General features: G+C 36.1%; 1 protein-coding gene across 4 annotated transcripts in view; it reads left to right on the top strand.

The window, feature by feature from the left end:
- Nucleotides 1-25045, top strand: part of LOC129755773 (serine/threonine-protein phosphatase 4 regulatory subunit 1-like) — a 474134-nt gene that overhangs the window by 443507 nt on the left and 5582 nt on the right. For all 4 annotated transcript variants that reach the window (XM_055752419.1, XM_055752418.1, XM_055752417.1 and 1 more), the window contains exons 5-7: nucleotides 3588-3743; nucleotides 18401-18571; nucleotides 18645-18824. In XM_055752419.1, the coding sequence (XP_055608394.1) occupies nucleotides 3588-3743; nucleotides 18401-18571; nucleotides 18645-18824 (507 nt within the window). The remainder of the gene's footprint in view (nucleotides 1-3587; nucleotides 3744-18400; nucleotides 18572-18644; nucleotides 18825-25045) is intronic.

The raw sequence follows: 25045 nt of genomic DNA, 5'->3' as shown, positions 1-25045 counted from the left end.
TTTAAAACAAATAAAACACATGATTGCACATAAGAGTTTCAAATTATCTTCTTTGTGACTTGAATTATTTGCGATTGTTTCAAACAGTTAAATGCACTTTATATGAAATGTGTCATTCAATTCAAATCAGTTTTAATACAATACACCTTTTCAATAAAGATTCATACTACAAGTATAATATTTCTGATAAAACAAAATCTTTCCACATTTGAAAACCTTTATTGTTGAAAAAAAAATAAGGATGAGATTGAAAATTACATTTTTACTAATATTATCATATTTTTTTGGTTTTATTTATGACACCTTTCCATAGTATAGATAATAATATATCAATCCTTTGAAAAACTGCTTTGAATTTCTTAAACGATCCTTAGTCTAATTAGTATTAAACTTTCGCTTTTTTCATTTTGGATTTACTTTTTTGAATGTTCTCATTGATTTCGAAACTGGTTTTGTTGGGATACGAAAATTTCACTAAACCTTAAAATCAAAGCATATTAAAAATCTTTCATAAATGCTATAATTTTTGCGTTTAGTCTATTAATGAAATTAATTGTTAAAATTAAAAACCGTTAAATAGTGTGGGATCAGTCCTTCAAAATCATGAATATTTTGATCGGCCATATGTAAGCCATTTTATAACATATTGTAATTCTTTAAATCTCAGCCGAAAGATTGTAAGCAAAACCTTCTTTGTATGTCTTTGACAAATAGTTTATGTTAAGTTTATATTACCTAAACTTAGCTTAAGGTTGGTACAGTTACCAAAACTGCACTTAAATTTCAAACCCGATCATCTCAGGATGGGGTGGACCAAATTTCAAATTGAAAAAGCTAACGTTTGATCATATTCTGATCATTGCATCCAAATTTGTTTTGACCATAACTTAGTTGTCTTACAAGTTATTGCTGCTCGCGAGTTTAAAAATTTCACTTAATATGGTGTTTTAATAAGTAGGTATAAAAAAGGGTTCGAATGCAACTCGATTTTTGTAATTCGGGTTTGAATTTTAAGTGCAATTTTTGGAAAATGTCACAACTTTAAGCTAAGTTTAAGTCATATAAACTCAAACAACATTTTGTCAAAACATACAAAGAAGGTTTGCTCACGATCCTTTGAATGAAATCAAAATTATAATAATAATTCGGCAACAAAAATAAATTCCAAAATTTTGAATCATGTCATGGTAAAGCTTAAGAAATTTTTACTTAAAATTTCAACATTTGGAGGCCATCATCCGAAAACCAATTTGCAAGCATAGGAATCGAAATTAGATTTATTTATTAGTATTCCTTATCCATTCTTCACAGGAAATTGTTTTTCAGACTGAGTATATTGAAGTAGCATAATTTTTGAGAACATCCGAGTGAAAATTCAAAATATAAATTCAACATTCTTCATTAGTCTAAAGGTCTTCACCCTTCGTTTCATATAGGAACGAATTTATGTTTATAAATACCTTATATATGAAAATTTAAAAAAAAAATCCTTGATATAAACATCTTTTTTTGTAGAGAAATGAAACCAACTGTGTTAGATGAAATTTCAGGGACTAGATAAGAGAAAATCGATGTTGAAAAACATGCGAAAAAAATTTTCGCCTTGTCTCCCGGTGAGAGTTGAACCCACATCTTGCGCCTCTCCGGGGCCCATGTATTAACATTCTACTACAGGAGACCAACCTAGCGTATGAATATTATACTGGTTGAGTGTCGATGTCTATCGGAATGAAGGGAATAGTTCTCCCATGTGATCATAATCATTTTTCTTGGTCTATTTCTATTCCCATCTTTTCATCTTACGGTAGTTGGACTCAAATTTGGATATTTTAGGCACGGCAAGATTTGCATTGCCATATACTGCACGGGTTGTCAGTTATGATGAGAAATGATACGTTTGCCGTATTTGGATATCCAACCAAATTCGGTGTTTGGCACCGACGCCATACGCCATACGCCAGGTTGGTCTCCTGTAGTAGAATGTTAATACATGGGCCCCGGAGAGGCGCAAGATGTGGGTTCAAGTCTCACCGGGAGACAAGGCGAATTTTTTTCGCATGTTTTTCAACATCGATTTTCTCTTATCTAGTCCCTGAAATTTCATCTAACACAGTTGGTTTCATTTCTCTACAAAAAAAAAAGTTTCGCTGACTGAATGTTTGAGTCAAGACCCATCTTTGGGTCACAGTTTAAAAAAAGATATATACATCATTCTCAAAAACTGAAAAATCATAAATGAAGGGCTAATTTGCCATTTTGAAATGTAAACACTGGAAATCAAAGCAAAAATTTAAACTGTATTATGTGTTCCTATTTGTTGCACAGGTTGCATTATCAAATGACGGTACAAACATATTGCATACAAAATTTATACGTCTGATTTTCAAATTCTATAGTAAACAAATTTTCACAGTTTTTACCCATCTACTTATAACAGATTAGATCTTTTTGTTTTAGAATTCTTAAATCATCCGAGGTTTACATATTCAACCTCATTTTTAAAATTCGTTACGATTTTTTGAAATATAATGGCTTCTCTCGGAAATCAAGGATTGCATATCACCATCATATCAGAGGGTTGTTGACGAGACCGAAAAACAATAGCCAGAAATAGTGAATGTTTAAAAGGAAATTAAAAGTTGTTCCGTATAAAAAAAAAACAATGCAAAACAGCAACTTACTTCAATCCTTCTTACTACGAGCGAACATCTTAAGGAGATCTCCTTAAGCTTCCTACTTGCTTTTAAAAATGTGGCAAATTGCAACATTACTGTAATTGATTTTTCAATTTTTCAATCGGTTCTGTTGTAATATCAGAATTTGTAGTCGATAAAACGAAAGTATTTTTCCCTAAGGCATAACGACAATAAATACTTATGGGTTGTACTTTTGTATTCCTCCTTCGAAAGTACAATCCACTGAACCAACTTGAAGAAAATCCGTTGCAGCAAGTTGGTTTTTTTGCTTCTCTCTCGTTCTACAACCGAATCGGCAGAAATTCCAATTTTGCGCGCGTGGAGCCTCGAAACGGATCCAATGTTTGGTTTCCTAGCATCGCCATCATCAGTATCATCAACACCACCATACACCATCATCAGCATCAGCATCCTAGCCTTTCCTGGTGTTCCGTCCTCGGTCCACTCTCTAAGTAAGGGGTGGGCCGACTAGGACATTTGGTGTTGTTGTTGCTCCTATTTTGTTTGCCGCCCCGAGGCTGTGTTGCCAATGCAGCAGCAGCAGCAGCACTTGTTGATTTGTTTGGATTGGTCGAACACGCCCTGGTTGTTTGTTTCCACATCTACCATCCCCGTTTTTCCCTGTTGACGTCGTCCTGTGTGATGTTTGAATACCATCATACTTGGGTGGAAAAAAGGGGAGGTAGTTTTTACTACCGATTTCATTGCATTGGATGGTGACTAGAATCACAATCACGAATCTGTCTTGCTTAAAGATTTTTTTTACCAAGAAAAAAGAAAGAATTCTGCATAGATTAGTTCAGTTAGCATTAGGTGTGCTTATAGTTTCTGGAACAGTCTATAAACTATGATGAAAACTTTTCTAATGTGTTTCTTTTTTTTCTTCAACAGATCCGCAGTGGCGCCTACGACACCCTGAGCTACCTGATCGAGCGGGGCTTCCTGGACAAGGCCACCACCGAGGACATCGTCTGTCCGGTGGTCGAACGCCTCAGCCGCAAACCCCTGGAGACCTTCGATGAGGAACTGTACGCGATCTACATCCACGTAAGTGTTGCTTCATCGGGAGGAAGAACTTATGGGTTGGTGATTTTTGAAGTGTACTTGTCAGCCTTTAAGAAGAGAAGAAGAGTGTCAAGTGTGTGTGTGTGTCTATGTGTTCCTGCTCCCGGTAATGATCTTCTTCTGCGGGTGTAAGCCCCAGAAATTGCATCGTTTCAGGCGTTGAAGAAAAGAGTGAACGAACGAAAAAAAACCGCGAAGAAGAAGCATTGAAGCAGTTTACGGTGCGGAATATCAAGTGATGTGATGAAAGTATAATGACGTTAATATGGAATCGATGGATGCTGTCAGCCAGCCGGGCCAGTCGGTTCTCGGGGAGGAAATATAAAGGTAGAAGCACAGCACAGGCACTAATCGAACAACTAGATAGCTAGTGGCGGCAATGATGGCACAGTTTCCCCCGGGGGAAACAGCCGGAAAGATCCGCCGCTCCACTCCGTGGTCCATATCAGTCAGTTGACGACGACGACGAACATGTGTCTCTCACTCACTTGTGCTCTCCGGAGGATTGATTCCGCTCTAGGGTCATCCAACCTTTAGTTAAACTTTTTGGGGCTGACAATTTAAATTTCTTAGATTTTCGGGGAAACAATCCCTCATGTTTCTTCTAAAATTAAAATTCCTCTTAGAAAATCTAAAAAATTAAAAATGTCCAACAATCAGATTACCCTATTCAAACATCCAGAGCAAGTACAGAGTAAAATTCATCGTATACTACATACTTACCGCTGCTGAAACCGATCGATACGCCGGTCCGGGAAGCAAAAATTGCAGTAATAACAATAATAATAATAACGCTCTTCGCGCGCGCCTCAACCAAAGGGATGAAAATTTGGAAGAGTTATACGACGAAGGGACGAAGCGAGGGAGCGGGACCTGAACTGATAGCCCCTTACGGTTAGGAGGACTGAGATGTGGAATCAAGTCGCCCCCTTCCCGCAGGCAGGGCCATCTCAGCCGGATGGATGGGATGGGGAAAATCGCGGGGGAGGATTTCCTTCCGGTTTTGCGGGCACCTTCTACCTACTACTCTTTCTTACTGTTGCTTGCTTGCTGCGAGGAGCAAACTGAATGTTATGTAACTGGGACGCTGCTACTGCTACTGCCTGGTTGGGAATACTTAGGTTGAGATAGTCCACCCGTAGCCCTCTAGTTTTCCCCGTAGCCCGTTAATGTTTGATGTTTTCGGTGATTTGTCGAACGATGGGAAACGGCTTTAATGTGCATACCACACATACGATTGAAGACTTTCAGCAGAATTGATAATATTGAACACGAAGTTTTTTTTCCCTAAATTCAATAAATTATTGAATATTCTTTTTATACAGGGTGACAAAAAAGTCCGGCCACACAGAAAAATCTCAATATTTCAAAGAATAAGAAGAATATCAGAATCTGACTTTCATAGCTTTATTCAGTAACTCATCAAGTTACTTCACAGACGATATCTCGGAATTACACCACCTTTCTCTGTTCGAACCAGCTTCAGACTTCTCGGAAAGTCGTCGCAAGCGGCGCGCACGTCCGGTCTTGTATAATCTTTTCCAACCTGGGAGTTCTCACAGACCTTGGTCGTCCAGATCGTGTCTCCGGATCGTGTCTCCTCGGTGCCTCTGGTCTCTAGGTATCGATTTATGGACTTCCCGGTTGATTACGAGCGGTTTTAGGTGTCCGGGTTTATACCTTCTCACATATTCAGCGATAACAGCTGCTCTCAACTCTGCCACTGACAACTTAATGTACACAAACTGCACATAAACGAAACTCTGCCACTATGGGCAGCAAAGTTAGCCCTTTCATTTGACATATAGATGGCACCAAAGAGATACAACGTATAGGCTACGCGACCCCAAAAAAAAGTGTGACAGGACTTTTTTGTCACCCTGTAGTATTGATGAAAATTTTGCTCTTTCCCAAAATTCTCTTTATCCTGAAATTTTATAAATTATGACTTTACAACAAGTTTTCTAGCAGGCGGTATACATTTCTATGGTTCTGATGGACGAATGAGGTCCGAATTCCATGAAAAAAGTTATGTAACTTTACTCCGGGGATCGAATAAGGGAACTACGACCTAAAAATTATTTCCTTGGCCTCCAATTGCTTGTGAAAATCATTGGTTTATGGTTGCTTAAATAGAAAAAAAGTCTGAGTGAAGTCTGACTTTAGGTGAATATTTGTTACATTTGTTTCTAATCTAGACACTATTAGAAGTTCCTTACAAGCTTTGGAAACTTTACTGTATGGTATTGTTAGCTAATTTTTGACAACCACAAGGCGACCGTCATTTGTACAAAAGCTTAGTTCTTTTAGAAATGGGACACTTTCTTTTGGTGATAGCTAAGTTTCCAGTAATCGGAAATGCACAATTTTGACAGCATTGGATTGCTTGTAAACTGTACTACTCTGCCTAATTTCAAATTTTAAAACTATCGCATTTCTGAGATATTCAAGATATTCCATCATTCTGAAATTGAGAGCTGACAAAACCGTTGTGTATACCGAAAATTATTATGCTTGAGTTGTGAAAAAGTTTAAAAACGCTGTAAAGAATGTCCACAAAGTTCAAACCAAGTAGTGTTGCAGTGGAGAACAAGATCGCAAACTACGTTCAACGATCATCAGGGAAGTCCAGGCTTTCCTGGCTAAATTATGAATTCGCGAAAAACTAAGCGTAGATCGCTGAAATGTCCAGGTCTGATTTGTCTCTGAGAGACTAGAAGTGTTGCTCAGCTATCAGTCAGGTAACATGAACCTCAAAAAACACGTTTTTTTTTAGCTCCAGTACTCGTATGTTGAAAAGCCAGTGCTGAGTCAATGCGACGGCTGAGATTCGATGGACGATAAAACCTGCTAAAAAAATTTTTTCTAATTACGGCGATAGTATCCTGCTACATTTCTGCTCGTGGCAAGGTCCCTAGCAGAAGTTTATATTTGCTGATTGTTTTGCTAAAAACATCATGATTTGGCAGAACTCTGGTTCTGTGGATTGAAAAAAATAATAACTTTGAATTTCAATGTTATAAAAGGCTTTATAAAAGTAGTCTTGTTTGATAACTTCGTAACCTACGAGCTCAACTGATTTAACTTTTATCTGAATCTTATGATGATTAAAATATGTTTTTGTCGGGTTTTGAATGCTGGCATTCCAGTGAAAAACGTGTTTTAGTGGCACAAGAATAATCAAGTCTTTTTAAAATCGAAACAGCTGAATCCACCAAATTGTTACTAGTTTCTGCGAAATAAGAAATACTGGCCAAAAAATAACATAAATTTAAAATGCGCCGACCGATGGGAGATACCAATAATAAGGTAGAAATATTTCTTAGAAAAATCGATTATTATTTTTTTTTTACCATAATTAATCATAAGATTACCTCAATTTCTTTCTCAGAAAATTTTTCGTTCAAATGTATGGTTTTCAAGATACATGCTTACAAAACTTTCCCATTTCTAGATGAACTAAGCTTTATGTCTTCCAATGTATAGCTTATGGTCCTTAATTAAGGACAATGTCTTTTCGATGGTGTTTTGGATACGATGACTTCAGGAAAGTGTTTCGTCCAGTATAAGCTCAAAATATTTTTCTAATGCAAAGTTTGCAAAAGATTGATGGCTTTTGCAGGAGATACGTAACTCTTCTGGACGAGCGAAAAATCCCGTATAATTGGAACACTATGACAGTTCTTTGGATATAACAATGTTGTGACATCTGCAATGGCATTTTTTGGCAGATATAATAATAACGCCTGTATTACGATGGAAATCTATTTTTTTTAAGTAGGACTTCGTGATTTAGAGTATCAAAAGCTTTTCCGTAGAGTTTATCAATTCACACAAAGCGTTCGGTGTTCTACATCCAGCTGATTCAAGACTTTTTCAAGTTTGTTTAGAAGTTTTTCGGACAGTTCACTGAATATTGTGTAAGTTAATCGTTGATATAGGACGCTCATGCTTATATTTGTGGGAAAATCGGATTTTAAAGTGTTAATAACTTTTGCAATGTTCCAATTTTCTTTTTTCTGGAAAGTATATACTATCAAATTGTGAATAAGTAGACATCGGTATCCATCATCGAATTTCATCCGGACCCCAACTTTTTTAAAGATTAAATTACTTTCAAGTTTGGCTAGAAATAATAACAAAACCAAAACTGCACAATAAATAAGAAAATTGGTTTTTAAAACCATTTTCCAACTTATGATCATGAGACAGACTTGAGTAAGTAATAAATTTTACTGTGACGATTCAAAATGAATCAGAATCAAATATTCAAATCAATACTTTTTCCCAGAAGTATTTAATAAATTTTTCAAATAGATGTTCCTTACTCTGAATTAGAAGTTTGCTTGAAAATAAGCGGTCTAGTTAACAAATTTTAAATCAAAATTTGCGAAACACCAGAAAACGAATACGAATTAAAATTTCAATAAAACAAGAATTTAAATCTTCGGACATAAATATCTGCGCAGAAATAGATAACATTAGAAATGAAACCAGATTTTATAAGAAATTATTAATTTATTAATTTCAAAATAAATTTCAGTCATGCCTGAAATAAATGATGAATTTGGAAAAAAAAAATAATTTATTTAGCATTTGAAATTTAAATGCTCGATCAGGAAAACAATATCCATTTTAAATTTAACACTAAACGTACCGGAGGCTGTCAAATGACGGCTTTTGAACTTTGAACTATAATTACGGCTTGTTTATCATCCGATTTCTATAAAAACTATAGTTTAGGAAAGTTTATAGTGTGACTCAAATATGACTCTCACACGATTTTTAGCTACAATCATTTATTTTAAAGTTATTCAAAGTCCGAGATTTTTTTTGAAAAAAAAAATGCTTCAGGAAAAAGGCTGTAAATCAGTTATTAAGTGCTCGAAAAGAATTTCACTCAGTGCCTGAGAAAACTGAAGTTAAAAAATAACCCGTTCTTTTCCATCAATCAACCGCCAAAGCTGTTCCAGTTACAGTAGAAAATTTTTAAAAGTGAATTGGAAAGTTGGCGTAATTTATAACATTTTGGCATCTGTCGATTTTTGAAATACGAAACACAAAATATATAACGACTTAACGAACTTTTTATCATTTTGGATTTTCTGAGACAATTTCTACACCTGAATTCAACTTTGCACTGGATTTTGAGTATGCTAACGTAACCTTTAGGCAATAAAACAAGAAAGCAAATTTCAAACCAATTATATTGATGTATTTCTGAAACGAAGAATATATTAAATTTTGTTAAAAGAGTGCCTATGCTGAAATCCCTGACTTTGATCATTTTTTATGTTTGATTCTTCCATTTATCAAAATAAAAGGTAATGTCCTTGCAGTTCACAATGTGACTTTATATATTTATAATGAAACAAATTCATTGAAAACTTATATGAACAGACAAAGTCTAGGTTGGAAATTGATTTCTTGAACCATCATTAATAAACTGTTAAAACCAAAAATATGGAATTCTAAGTACCTAGCTTTTTTTATAAATACTGAAAACATAAAACAAATACTTATTTCGTAAATATTTTGCATTAATACTTAGCTTTAGTGGTGCAACTTCGAATTACTTTTCGAACTTTTCATAGATTAGTTTAAAATTAAGATCGATTAAAAAAATTAGAACAATAAAAATGAAAGAAAATTTTTAGATCTGAATATGATGTCGCCGTATATTTCAATAATGAGTCAAGGACAAATAGTATAAACAATGATTTTCTTTTTTTAATTTGGATTGATAGGCTTCTTAGAAAATTATTTTTTCAGAATATAAAAATTCAGGATTGAAAAACAAAGACAAACTCAACTAAAAAAAATCAAAAATTTCAGTAGTGGGACTTTTTAGTTGGGAAAATTTGTTTGACAATAAATCAACGTATTGTAGATGGAAAAGATTAGTGTTTTGAAGAAATTTTTCTCAATAAAAACGTCTCATTATTTTAAAATCTTAATTATAAAATTTAACAGCATTTTATTTGCCTATGTTTTAACGACTGTGATTTGAAAGTTTTAGCTTCCTGAACTGTTATTGACATATTTTGACTTCAGAGGAATGGATTTGAAAAGTTAAATCCTAATATTTTTAGAAATTCGAAAAGAATACAAGTATTTCTAGCATTACTGAATTTTTTAAGTTTTATTTTATTTAAGGGGGGGGTAGGGTCTAACATTTTCAAAAAATCGATTTTTTTATTTTTTTATTTTCTTATTGTAAAACATTTCAAGAATGTTGTGTCAAATTTTCAAGTCAATTGAAGCAAAACTGTAGAAGTTATTGGCCTTTATCTCCTCCTATCTAATACTGCAAGAAAGCAAGAGCAGAAACTTCAAACGCGTTTTTCTCGAAAGCACATTTTTAAAGTCCGTGGACATCGTCATTTGAAAACTACTTATCCGATTCTTTTCAAATTTGGAACATATTTTCTATATATAAAATACCAGACCCCAACGTTTTCCTTTTTTGATTTTTTTACTTTGGGAAGATTTTACAAGTGAAAAATGGCGGATTTTTAAGTGAAAAATCGTAGTTTTTACTTCAAACAGCCACAGAAATTTCATAAAAATATTTTTCAGTTAAATAAAAACGTTGGGGTCCAGAAAAACATCTATTAAAAATATTTTGCTCTGATTTTTTGACTTCAGATGATTCTGTGCTGAGATACATTGTCCACCGCAAATCCTGTTTTCTAAAAGGCATCCTCGAAAATGCTCCGTCACCGGCTCATTTTTCAATATTTTTCTACGAAAAAATTACTAAATGTTCTTTTAACAATGCTTTGTATAATGCAAAAAATTTGAATACATTTGTTTGAACGATAGCTCCAGAAAAAAATCGTGAAAATGGTGTTTTTTTTATACCCGTTAGACCCTACCCCCCCCTTAACAAATTTCTTGAAGACTGAAAATCGATTTGACTTATATTTTGATAATATCCAAAATTCAATTTGATTTCAAACTACTTAAAAATTTCGTTAACATTCTCGTATTTTTCAGAGAAAGTAAGAAAAAACAAAAAGTGTATTTATTTTCTTTTTTCGCAGAAGTCAAAATTACTAGCGGACTTCAGAAAGTTTATCATTGTTTAAAATCTCTATTTTCAAAGCTTATATATCGTTATACAGTTTTGTCAGAAAAGTGCAGAAATGTTTTAAATGATTTCTACCTATTTTCAAAAGTTATTTAAAAAGCAAAAGCTGACAATTGTGATTTGGATTCAGGGCACTCAAATCAATCGAAAATTAGCTCTTAAATTCTGTGCACCTCAGAAAAATGTTAATTTTGTGGCCTGGTGTAATCACAACCCTTTCGAATGTGAAATTGATCATTTAGAAGGACAAGAGGCACAAAACCATTTTTTGAAAGAATAATTCAATGAAACATCTTTTTGCTAATTCTGTTGACTATCGTAAGTGGTAAGCATCTGTCACTTAGCTACCAGCTTGATGATGTGTTAAATTTGTATTTGATGAATGTAATTTGATGTTAAAATTGTAATGTTACAGTTCTTAAAAAAAAACTTCATTACAAATGGGAGGTAGTTTTATGAGTGTCACTATTTCAATATAGCATCCCCCGAAATTTGCAAAGCCTTGACCCTAATTCATACCAGCAAAACATTTTCTTTGTATCGTTACGCTTTTGGGGATGAATAAACCAATTTGGCTTAAAATCCCGGGAAAAAATCGATACGCTTTGATTTTTTTTTAGTACATTCATGAAGCCAAATGCCGTCATGTTTGCGTGCTGAAATAAAATTTCCATTTTTCCCGAAGAAATTTTGGTCAAAGGCGTTTGGCTCTCTTTTTCAGCAAACATTTCTGAATGTTTTTGAGAACACAGTAATACCACTGACCATACTGACTGGACACTCGATTTCATTTTTTGGATAATTTTTCCAACAGTTCGCAATATCGATTCCAGAGTGCGCATCGATCGATTTGAAGAAATGCTATCCCAGTTAGAAAGTGCCACCCAACTTTCTAAAAAAAATAGGCAATTCAGACGATAAAATCGGACTAAACAGGTACATTTTGCCTACAGGGCATTTGTATCGGAAAAATGGTTGGTTCGCCACCTGGCGTAGTTATTGCAAACCTGCTGAAGTTGACGAAAAAAATTAGCCAGAAAATGATCGAATTTTTGTTCTAAGTGTCCTGTCAGTATGATCAGTGGTAATATCATATTTTAAATGCATTGGAAATTATAAAATCACATTAATTGCTCTCTCAAAATTTCTATTTAAATGTCATAAAAGTCTGCTCGGACTTTGTTTTACAAAAATTTCTAAAAAGGGATTGAGGGCACAATGATGCTCAATTTGGGATGTATTAAAATGAAGGAATTGATATCTGATATGATATGATGTTCTATCAATTATTTTTGGAAGCTTGGCTGAACGCAGTAGCATTGAATTTTTCAAACCAACATGATATCTTGTTTTAATTAGAGGGCATCATGAAAGCTTAACTTAGTAATATTTTATCAATTTTTAAATAATATTATGCAAAGTGATTCTTATATCTTCACTCTTAATTCATAGGGGAGCTATGTAGAAAAGTTTGAAATAGGAAAAAAAATTTTAAGCCTTTTACTCTCGGAAGTCTTACTGTATGCACAGATTTTTGTCCTTTACTAAAAAGACATTTTCCTCAGTGTTGCCAACATTTTTTGATCACTTTTGATCAAAATATCAGTTATTTTAGAGCAGTCAGTACTTTTTGTTGTTTTTGATTTTATTTACCGCTGAAGGCATCATTTCCCGATTCTTGCCTCAATAGATGACACTTAAACTTGTATTCGTCTTCAATGTCATAAATCAAATTTGCCTCAAACTGAAATTTGAATATCGTTCTTCAAAGAATGTTCTAGTGTTAGTTTATGGATGCAAGAATTGAACCACCGGTATTAGATCCTTTGGCAAAAAATTGCATCATCACAGCTGGTGTACTCCAAAACTGTCAAACATTTTAGATCTGATGTCCAAATTTCATCATATTTTAAATCATTTTTTTTTTAAATGTTGATTTATAGATGCTATGAACTGATTAAACTGATCGCCGCACACAGGGGAAAACGATGTAAAAAGGTGATCAAAATTGTTTACGCCAAAACGGAGCATTTTTGACCCATAGTGTCTTCGGGACATTTTACCTACATTTAAAGCACTTTAAAATGAGCTTTTGATAAAAATGATTAAATCACCTAGCAGTGAGATAGAAAAATTATTTTTTGTATTTTTCATTTTAGAGCACTTATGTCTTTGGCAAGTTTTTAGATTGTAAAAAATGTAGCAATTTTGTTGAAGACGTCAACATCGTAGAAGCTAACCCAAAAAAGTTAGAAGGGTTCAAAATAAAAAAAAAATATTTTTTTATCAAAATTTTCAGTATTTTAACGATATCTTTTCAGGCCGAGCTTATTCAAGCAAGATATGTTTGAAAAAGTTTTGAGTCACTTAAAATCGAACAGTTTTGTGGAACACACTTTATAAAAATATTCAAACTGAAACGAGTTAGATCGAAAAAAACTAAGAAAAAATAGCTGATTTTGAACACCTGTATCTTTCTAGTTCGGTTCATTTTTTGGTTGCGTTTGAATTAGGCAGGTTTCAACGTTATAAAAACATGGAGTTTACAACGTTAAGTTGTTTATTTTGTAGCTTTATAAATGATTAAAGTTAGCTGTTTTCAATTAATCTAGAGGCCAAATTTCAAGTTAATTTAAACTGACAATTAGCAACCGTTTTTATTTTGGTGAAACTTTAGCCAAATCATTCTCTCGCTCGCGAATGACGTTTTTACGAACCTTACCATCTACCTTTTCGCTTAGAATACAATATACTTGACGAATTTGTTTTTCGATTAGCTAATTTTAAATGCAAAAAAATTCCTCTAGATTCCTTTAAAATAACTAACTTTAATCATTTATAAAGCTACAAAATAAACAACTTAACATTGTAAACTCCATGTTTTTATAACGTTGAAACTTGTTTGATTCAAATGCAACCAAAAAATGAACCGAACTCAACCGAACTAGAAAGATACAGGTGTTCAAAAACAGCTATTTTTTCTTAGTTTTCCCGATCCAACTCGTTTCAGTTTGAATATTTTTATTAAGTGTGTTCCACAAAACTGTTCGATTTTAAGTGACTCAAAACTCTTTCAAACATATCTTGCTTGAATAAGCTCGGCCTGAAAAGATATCGTTAAAATACTGAAAATTTTGATAAAATAATATTTTTTTATTTTGAACCCTTCTAACTTTTTCGAGTTAGCTTCTGCGATGTTGACGTCTTCAACAAAATTGCTACATTTTTTACAATCTAAAAACTTGCCAGTGCTCTAAAATGAAAAATACAAAAAAATAATTTTTCTATCTCACTGCTAGGTGATTTAATCATTTTTATCAAAAGCTCATTTTAAAGTGCTTTAAATGTAGGTAAAATGTCCCGAAGACACTATGAGTCTAAAACGCTCCGTTTTGGCGTAAACAATTTTGATCACCTTTTTACATCGTTTTCCCCTGTGTGCGCCGGCGCAAAATATTTAGTCTAAATTTTGGTCAAACTTCTAGCGTTGCACTTTTTGGTGATGCTCAGAGTAACTGTAGCTCCCTTCGGCAAATTCGGCAAATGATCACTTTTAGTATCGGGGAAGAAAGAAACAGACGCTTTTGAGTGTCAAACGACGCTCCGCCTATTCATTGTATATCAATATGTACATTTCAATGATATTCTAAATCATAGTGATCTTGTGAAGTAAATTATCAATCGCCCAATTCGTACTTATGGATGACGTAAATGAATCAGGAAAAATCACTCATTCGAACAATTATACGATTGTGATCAAAAATTCCATTTTAAACGACTTAAATCATTTTTATTACGATTTAATTTTGGCTGGGTTTTTGACCCAAATTCGGACAAAATCATCCGCACCGGTGCACAGTGGTCCAAAATGCAAAAAAAGTGATCGTTGCTTATAACTTTTTTAGGTCACATTTTAGCATATCGGTGTCTTCGGAGAAGTTTGTCAGTAAAATCAGCTCTATAATAAAAAACTATTATTATTCTGATTAATCCCCCTACAAGTGAGATAAAATTTCTAACTTCTCTTGTTATAGGTTTTAGCTCTTTGATGTCTTCGACAAACTTGTTAAAAATCAAATTTTCTACAACTTTGTCTCAGATGTCATGTTTCTAAAATAATTATTATCCGAGATATCGGCCAAATAAGAAACTTAACCTCTAAAAATCAGTTTTTTAATAATAACTTTTTTCAGTACATTTAAAGTTTAATAAAATGTTCCGCAAAGTTGTTTGTCTTACTAAAATACACCACTTTGTTGAACATTTCAAGTTTGTTGAAGGTGATACTGCAGAGCTATGTTAAAAAGATTACCGAAAATAGGGCTTTTTCACGCATTAAATTTATTTATTTTACAAACACCGGGCAACATCGGGCAGCCCGCTTTAGATGCAAAATAAAGTCGAAGATTTTGTCTACAAGATGCAGGTACAATCGTCAGTATCCTCTTGTATCCAAGCGAGATACATCAATTTTACTTTTCCATGTTTGCATTAAAAACAACGATTTCTATGAAAGCACATACAGCGCATTCTAGTTTCTAGTTTTTCCCTGCGCGATGTCAGAAGCAAAGGTTTGGAAGCGCATTTGTATTATTAGTACAGGTTATTGTGTGTTCAATTGAAATAGATATCCTCTACAAGCTGGAGATGCTAATAAAACAAATGCGCTTCCAAACCTTTGCTTCTGACATCGCGCAGGGAAAAACTAGAAGAAAACACACGTAGTAGCATGCGCTGTACAGTGCTTTCATAAAGAATTCAAACTTGAGTTGTGTATTTTAGTAAGACAAACAACTTTGTGGAACATTTTATTAAACTTTAAATGTACTGAAAAAAGTTATTATTAAAAAACTGATTTTTAGAGGTTAAGTTTCTTATTTGGCCGATATCTCGGATAATAATTATTTTAGAAACTTGACATCTGAGACAAAGAAATCTGATTTTTAACAAGTTTGTCGAAGACATCAAAGAGCTAAAACCTATAACAGAGAAGTTAGAAATTTTATCTCACTTGTAGGGGGATTAATCAGAAAAATAGTAGTTTTTTATTATAGAGCTGATTTTACTGACAAACTTCTCCGAAGACACCGATATGCTAAAATGTGACCTAAAATAGTTATAAGCAACGATCACGTTTTTCGCATTTTGAACCACTGTGCGGGGTGTGGTGGTCTATTATACCATAGTTTTAAATCGACTTTTTTTTAGAACCGATATAAATATTGGTCCAACTGATGATATTTGAACCAATTTGATGTTTATTTGTTTCATTTGTAATCCTTTACCAACGTTTTAGCATTATTTGTGTATCCAATTTGATGCAGTTCTTAACATTGTGATAGTTAATATACGAGTGAGGTTGTCACTTTTTATACTAGATTGGATCAGCAATTCAGTTGCTCTTACTGTTATATTTAAAATCGACGGTTATCCTCAAATGTTAAAACTCTCTTGAATAGATTAGGAATTGTTCTACTGCACGTACCATTTTGTAAAATTCTCTAGTTTAAGTAATCAGAACCAAGTTTGATGTTATATAAAAATAAAAATATATGAATCGTTCATTAAGAAATTTTCAAATTTATGGCTAAACACGATTTTGCGAAATCTGGTCAGGTATCAGGGGTAAGTGTACTAGGGGTGGGGGTCGAATTTGGAGTGACTGACAGAATCCATCGGGAAAAAACGTGAGTGATGTACCTTATAATGCAGGAAAAAACTATGAGTAGAAGTTTAAAGGGGGGGCACTAGATGCAAAGTTTGTCTGCTGCTGCTATGTATATCAGAGGAAAAAGTTCACGTCGTACCCATGCAGTTTTAGCACCAGGGTGTGATGTTGGATGGTCACCATTTTTTTTCTCAAATATGTAGGCATGTAGGCAGCAGCTTTCTCTGGTCCTCCACACAGTCAGTATTCGGCGGCAAGAAAGACATGGGTAGTGAGATAGTTTGATACCCATTCTAGCAAAACCGGGATCTCACTACCTTGTCTTTCATGCTGATGAATACATAATTCGCCCGTAGAAATGGTAGGAAGTCATCTTCCGGGAGAAGTGCCGTCCATAAACAGTGCTGCGGATTTTTTTTTTGCAAATGAAGTGTTTTTGCAAGTGTTACAGGAAAGTCGCAAGGAGTGACCTGTGTTGGCATCAAATTTGGTTGTTTTAGTTCAACCACGTTACAAAACCTCTATCACAGCCAGCTTTGATGAGCAATACATCACTCAAATTCAACGGGAAATTACGTCGCATCCATGGGAACGTGTGTTGATTATCTCAATAAAGAAATACGCCACCTATGCATAGTCTAAAGGACAATGTTCGACTGGGCTTATCAATTGGTTGTGGCTATGTGCCTTTACGCGACGTTTCGGATCCCCCCGGAAACCGACTTCTTGGAAAACGTCATTCATCATATCACAGCCATTTTGATGAGCTCAGTCGGGTGGCACCTGTCAACGTGAGAGGAAAAAAAGTGGGAATGCAATTGTGTGTGTGTGTGTGTGTGTGTGTATATCTATGTGTGTGAACACAATTATCCAACATTCAATTTCCAGCTGTTTTGGATCGTTGAAATGGTTGTGCCGTGTGGTCTTTCCGGTATTCATATCACAGCCATTTTGACGAGTTCAAATCTGGAACCAATCAGCGAGTATTCGTGTCCTCATCAAAACAGCTTCTAAGAATACTGTGTCCACTCTCAAAGTGGCTGTGAAATGCTGTGAGTTCGATGACCATATCACAGCCAGCTTTGAAGAGCGACACGGTTGGGATCAACTCACCGAACCTAAATATATACGTAAGTGACTGCTGACAAACTACTTAACTAAACCGAACCCAATCAAAGGGAAGTAATTAGTGAACAATTTACGAGTGTCTGCCCTAGTTATAGGTTTCAAATAACAACATTAATGCTATTCCGGTGTACAATCTCTCGAGAGATTTACAAGAGCCCGCTCAAAGTTACTCAACGAATCGTGTCCGCTAATCGCATATCGACAAAATTGGGTAAACAACGCTTTTACGGGTTGTGATTTTATTTTCCTTTTTTTGCTCAAAATTTTATGAGTCCGAAAATTAATCGCTCGTTGGTAATTTATGTACATCTATTGCTGTGGCTTTTTGTAGGCTCAAGACAAGAATGTTGCGCCACTTTTCGACAATTAGGCTCAAATTGCTTCCGTCGACGACAAAAAAAACCTTCCAAGCGGAAGAAGGAAAAGTGAAAAGTCGTAGTGGTACGACACGTGTATTTTATGAGTGTTCAGCTAGTTCATCATTTTAACTGAACATTTTCCAAACTCACAAAGTGGCTGTGAAATGTGTACCAATTTGAAAATTCCATATCACAGCCAGCTTTGATGAGCTGGAAGGTGTTGCCAAACCATCTACACAGATTAGGGTTTATGTCGTTAAAAAATGGCCGACGTTTCGAATTTTGTGGACAATCATTTTCAAGGCTGCTGGGTGTTATTTTCGACTGTTTTAATAAACTTTTTGTATTGACCAAAATTTTTTACATTTTTTTTTATTTCCACCCCAAACAGTTGATGGTGAAGATTGTGCCGATCGTCGGGTACGCAAAAACCTACGAGCTGGTGTACAATCGGTTCGTCGAGATGTGCAGCTGCAAGGAGCACTTCGTCCGGCGAGAGTGTGCTACCGCATTTCCGGTCATGTGCGAAGTCCTCGGGGATGAACTGTTCGAGAAGAGCTTGGTAACTTTGAAAAAAATTAAACTCATTCAAGTTCATTCTAACATTCAAATTATATCTCTCGTCTTCCTTACAGTTGCCGATCTTCATCAAGCTGTGCGACGATGAAATTTGGACGGTGAGACGGGCCTGTGCCGAGGTGATGCCGATCATTGCGCTGCTCTGTACCCTAGAAAAGCGGCGCAAGGTGCTGGTGCCGGCGATGAAAAAGTTTATGTTCGATCCGAGCCAGTGGGTCATCATGGCGGCGTTGAAGGTGAGTGGGATTCATGAGTGTTTAGCTTCTTGTCGAACATCGGTTTGGATTTGCACATTGACACCGCCATCAAATCAAAAACATATTAGATGAATGATTAGGGGGGAGTGTTCCTAAATGCGCATATTGAGTAATATGTGCAAACAGCCGATTGACGATATGACTGGAGATTAGACTGCCCCAAATTTGTATGGGAAATTCAAAACCTGTGAAATGTTATGCGCTGCAGGCTGAAATTGATCCTAGGCCTAGTACTAGATCTCATGCCAAATTTGGGCCAGATCGGATCACGGGAAGGGGTCGCTCAACGAGTCTAAAGTTTGTATGGGATTTTGAGACATTTTGTTCGGGAGAAACATGAAAAACCAGTTTTTCATCAATAACTTTGGTTCTTGTCGGCCGATTTCTTTCAAAAACGGGTTTTCTTAAAGCCTAAATTATGAAAAACATTTCATCCCAAGACTGCATTTCGATAAGAGTTAAGACAAAAAAGTTATTAGGCTTCCAAAATGGGCTAACTTTTTTAAGGATGGTATTCATCACTGTAAATGAGTCGGGGCGGTCGAACTTATTGACGCCTCATTAGCAGTGATGAATACCACCGTAAAAAAAGTTAGCCCATTTTGGAAGTCCAATAACTCTTTTGTCTTAACTGTTATTGATATGCAGTCTTCGGATGAAATGTTTTTCATAATTTAGGCTTTAAGAAAACCCGTTTTTGAAAGAAATCGGCCCACGGGAACCAAAGTTATTGATGAAAAACTGGTTTTTCATGTTTCTCCCGAACAAAATGTCTCAAAATCCCATACAAACTTTAGGCTCGTTGAGCGACCCCTTCCCGTGATCCGATCTGGCCCAAATTTGGCATGAGATCTTGTACTAGGCCTAGGATCAATTTTAGCCTGCAGCGCTTAACTTTTTCAAAACTCGGGTCATTTGGGGCACTCTACTGGAGATTCAACATATCTAATCTGTACAGTTTGAGGGTAATACGTTTTTGACACATGGCATGAAAAAATATAATTGTTATTTAAAGTGAAAAAAATATAAAAATTCAAACAGCATTTTTGTAAGTTTTTTAAAAATATATTAAATTTTAATTATCGTGCGTGCGTACAGAATATGTAAACAAAAATGTTAATGCAATAAATTGCTTTGAAAATTTGCACGCGGGAGTTTGGAGGGAAGGGTAATCGATTTCAGATATCAAAGATTGTATAAGAGGCCACCGAAAGAGGTTTAACTTTTTGGCAATAATTGCGTTGTTATGTACGGATCGAGTCGAAATTTATACACGGGGATTTTTTGGCACGGTCAATTGATTACTGATTTCAAATTTAGTAGCAGACGACTGAAAAAGTGGTCGCCAAAGATATTTTTTGCAATTATTTCTTAACAATGAATTCGGAAGTGCATCTCGAAAATGTTTGGCAATTGACTTTCATACAAACTGTTCATGACATATTCCAAGTTGAAAGCGAAACGGAGTTCGTATGGGATCAGCTAGTTACGAATAGAGATTAATTCTATTCCAAACACTGAACCTGCACTTTGAACAGATTTTATAACCAAAGCAATACTCCGGGTCTATATAACCCTAACCGGCTAATGGTTTTTTTTTTTGCTAGGTGACTCTGGTAACCCTATTCTAAAATCTTAAAATGAGAAAATGAAGAGCTACCTTGTTTCCTATGTGACGTACGGACTAGATATTTTGTCGCACTCGCTAATTGCCTGCCACACCATCACCTTCTTGCCAATTTTTTCGGTGAAGGCCATTCTCCGTTTCGGGGATATCCTTGTCCTTGTGTACAGTGAAGTATTGTGGCCCAGGAAGGGTTTTATAGTCCAATTTCACATACGTTTATAATAATGCACCCAGAAATTTTGCGAAATATTGAATCATACAGTTTCCGGGCTCTTGGTTTGACAGAAGCGTCTTGATTTGGGTTCCTTTTATGTTTTTTTTTTCTATTTACGGTACTTCTTAAGCCTAAGTCGCTCTTAAGCACGCACCACGTTAGACGTCGAGGTCTCTGACTTTTCATCTCGAACGGATGCCGATGGTTTCTGTTTGTAGGCATCCCTGACCTGTTTTTTCGATCACTCCTTGGTTAATTTTCAAATATACAATGTTTACCATATTTTGTAATAGCTGTCCGTATCGCTCGCATTCTCTTCTTTAGCCAATTTTCTCAATGAGGTTCCACTCACAGTACACCACTTGTGCACGATACTTTTTCTCTTCTCCGGAGTAAGACAACGCATTTGGAATAGGTCGATTCTACACGCTGAAGAAGCAAAGCAAACATTTGGGTCCTCATTTTATTCTCATTCACACGTTTTTATCAATAGTTCTTGGCTCAGTTTTGGGATAAAAAAAATTGAAATGAAAATTAGATGTTTGAAGTATCAAATAATGAAAAATTAATCATTTGTTTGTAAATCCAGCTGGTATAAATGTACTTTAAAGTTAAACCACTAACTGGACACTCGATTTCGATTTTTGGAGCTGCTCGAAAATTAACGAGAATGTCGATACCAGTAAAATTTGCAGGCTCGAATTGCTGCCGCGCAATGTCGACGATAGGAGGATTCTAGCCAAAAACAGAGAGCAATTTTGTTTTAAGTCTCATTTCAATGTTATTAGTGGTCTAACTATCTGACGTTATTTTTTTTCCTCGAATATCGTAAAAAATTATAATAGTTCAGCCCTTTCTTTCGGAATGTTCACCGGAGAATTTTTCCATATTGGATTCTTCTGTCCCTGAATAGTGTTGTCGTACTTAGCGTTGTCGTAATTGTTTACAGCTTCCGGTCAAAATAACACAAGAAATTTCCGGACAATCGATTCGGCACATTCGAATTCTTTAGAAGTTTTCACATTTGGACATTCGATGAAACTTTTTTTTTTTTCAAGTGGAGGCGCTTTCCCAGAATATTCAATGCAAAGTGGGTCCAGAACAAATGTGTTGAAAAGGGGTTTTAAAACATGTTAAAACATTTTAATAAACAAACGTCCTTTTCGAAATTTTAAAGAATTTTCAAGTTTCTGTTCATTCCCGGAGAGATAACCATTAAAAACCAAAAAAATGCGCTAAATTTATTTCACAAAATGAGACTTGGTTTTATGCTATACTCAAACTGAGTTTTAAGTTAAATTTCTTGACCGTGCAGTTACACGAAAAATTTCGCCGCACCCCATTTCTCGTTCGTAAAATTTTGTAAACAGGACGTGCGAACTGTCACCACAAAAAGGAACATACGTCATTGTGAATCGACCCATGTAATCACAAACTAAATGTTTTTTTATGTTATGACGTACAGAAATGTCTAAACAAAAGGACGCAGCCAGTAGAATTCGAAAAAAGAATTCAAAATGACCGTTAACATTAGGTGTGTTCATATTTTCTGGAACAGTCTATTGTGTTTTTTTTGTTATGGGGATATTTTTTATCATCAATACGCGCCAGGGGTCTTAAGATTTTCACCATTATTTAAAATTTTGTTTTATTTTTTGATATTTTTAAATACACACTATATTTTTGCTAATTTAAAAAAAATAATTTGTAGGTTAAAGCTTTCGCGTGACCAAATTCGGTTTAAATTTCATTTCATAGCTGATAACTTTATCATTTTCAACTGAAATCATGAAATAGCACAAGATGGAAATTTGACTTCAAATCATAATAACAGCCGGGTGTTTGCTGCCGTGAGTGGGTTCGTCCCACTAAAACCACCTTGGGCTTCGTGTGCCAGATGTGCCCCTTTTTTGTATCGTTTATTTGAAGAGGGATTAAACAAGTGTTTTCACCCTCTAGTTTTAGTTTGCAGTTTTACAATTTTTCAAATATCACTGTACAATTCACTTAATTTCAGGAATCCAATTAATTTTTCTTCACTGTCTTTGCTATTTTGTAGAATAATCTATTATCCTCCTTCTAGTAATATATCCTGCCTAAGCTCAGAATATTTTCGACATTCTATTAGAAGATGTTTCACTGTAATTGCACGCCACAAGTGCAGCAAATTGGTGCCTCTTTTTCCTTCCAGAACATGTTGGTGGGTGATCAGCGTGTGACCAGTTCTCAGCCTGGTGAAAATTTTCTGCTCCTTTCTCGTTGCGATGTCTGTCCATTTTCCTGTAGTCGATTTTATTTCCCGTAGTGCGATATCCTGTTCGTGTCTCCAGATTCGTCCGTGCGTTTTCCACAATTGCTGTCGTATCCATCTAAGCGCGTCCGCTTTGGGGGTAATCGTCAGCAGCATTTCGTCGTCTCGTCCTAAGTTAGCAAGTTGGTCTGCTTTTTCGTTTCCGAAGATTCCAACGTAGCTAGGGGTCCATACAAGCGTAGTATTTTTTGCATTTTTATGTTTCTGGATGCTTGGTTTCACCCCATGATACTACATCAAGGGGTAGGCTGTGCTCATGCACTTATACATCTCACCCTTCTTCTCTTTCTCAAGGTTGGTCTTTCTCCTTTATCATCGTTCTCCTTTATCCTTTTTCTCCTTTTCCTCTATCCCCAACTTCAGACTGGTACGGAAGACCACGAGACGTGTGCCGGTTAGGTAACGCTTTTAAAGTAACTCGCGCCTGCACAGCAACCACTCTCGCAGGATTTCTAACCACCAAGGCATGGCCGATTGAGAAACTACCAAGGTAGAATCCCGTCACGACCACCCCGAATGGTATCTCCGCTTCCTTTTGCTGCAGGAAAGATCGTAGCTGAGTACGTGAGACCTTTTAAGTCCCACCACACGTATGAGTCCAGATTAGGATTATACCGCGCGCTAAGATCATGTTGCTTTTGAATTGTAGTGTCATACGAGGCCCAAGACCTTCCATTAGCTTGTCAAACTTGGTTGACTATCTCGCTCTCTCTGTTCATCATCTTTCCTGATTCTTATCAGATCGCGCATGATTTACGAGATTTCGACTATAGCACGCCACGACTGTGCGTCGCAAAACATTTCACTCACGATATTTTCAGCGTTCAAATTTTGAAGTTGTTGGCGCCTTGAACTGAACCTGAGGCAGACAAAGATAGCATATTCTGCCGATTCCTCCGTAGCAACGCATTCCGGGCAATAAGGCGAGCTGACAAGCTTACACCAATGAAGGTATTGCTTAAGGCACCCATGGCCCGAAAGGAACTGTGTCAGGTAGAAGTTGACCTCTTCATACTTCCGATTTACCCAGTCTGAAAGTCGCGGGATTAGCCTATGCGTCCATCTTGCGTTGTTCGATGCGTCCCATTGCTCCTGCCACTTGAGCATTGAGGCTGTTCGTTAAATTTTACGCACTCCTCTAATAGCTCTTGCTTCGTAACACTCCATATCCTCCGCCAGAGTTATGTCGATGGGAATCATGCCCGCGATGATAAAAACTTCATCTGCTGATATGGTCCTGTATGCACAGGAAACTCGCATGGCTATCAGCCGATGCTCCGTAATTTGAATCTGTTGCGCTCTACCTTTATAGCGGAGCTCCAGGGCGCTTCTCCGTATAGTAGTTTCGTCAGTGCTACTCGCACTGTCACTGTACCAACTACTTTCGACAGACGCTCGCAAGGAGACGTCTCTTGCTACTCTTTGGACCATGGCAGTTCAGCATAACCCAGGCCAATGAATCTATGACTTTCGATGCACTTTCACAACAGTATTTGACATGCGCACCAAAGCTTAAGCGATTGTCGACCATTACTCCAAGGTATTTCAGCTGCTGTTTCGAAGATATCGTGTGCCCTCCAACAGTATCCATCTGATCAGGAGCAGAACTTCGGTTTTATGGTGAGCTATCTGAAGCTTAACTTCCTCCATCCAGATGCCAACCGTTTCTACGGACACCGTTGCAAGGTCTTCTACCTAAAATAGCACATAAAAACGCATTGAAATTCTATCAGCTACTAAAACCTGATCCTCGTATTGGCATTGCAACTTGGACTCGGCTCTCGCAGTCTTTTTCCTTTTGCGCTCCACTGTTTGCCACCCAGTGGGCATATCCAATACTTGGCCATCATCACTGTCACCATCACACATTTGCCAGCCCACACGGCTTTTGGGACCTTCTGGTGCCACACGATTTGCGGATTTGCCGGATCGAACAGCTGCATTACATTCGCCAGCTTCTCCCAGATCGCCTGGTGGGTATTGAACACACTAACCAAGGTCCTAGATGCCCGCCAGGTCTGTCGAAGTTACTCTGGGGCCTTAGGATT

Source organism: Uranotaenia lowii, chromosome 3 (genome assembly GCF_029784155.1).
Source record: "Uranotaenia lowii strain MFRU-FL chromosome 3, ASM2978415v1, whole genome shotgun sequence".
NCBI classification, from domain to species: Eukaryota; Metazoa; Arthropoda; class Insecta; order Diptera; family Culicidae; genus Uranotaenia; species Uranotaenia lowii.
Note: the sequence above shows the minus strand (reverse complement) of the source record. Positions and strands in the feature narration are given on the sequence as shown.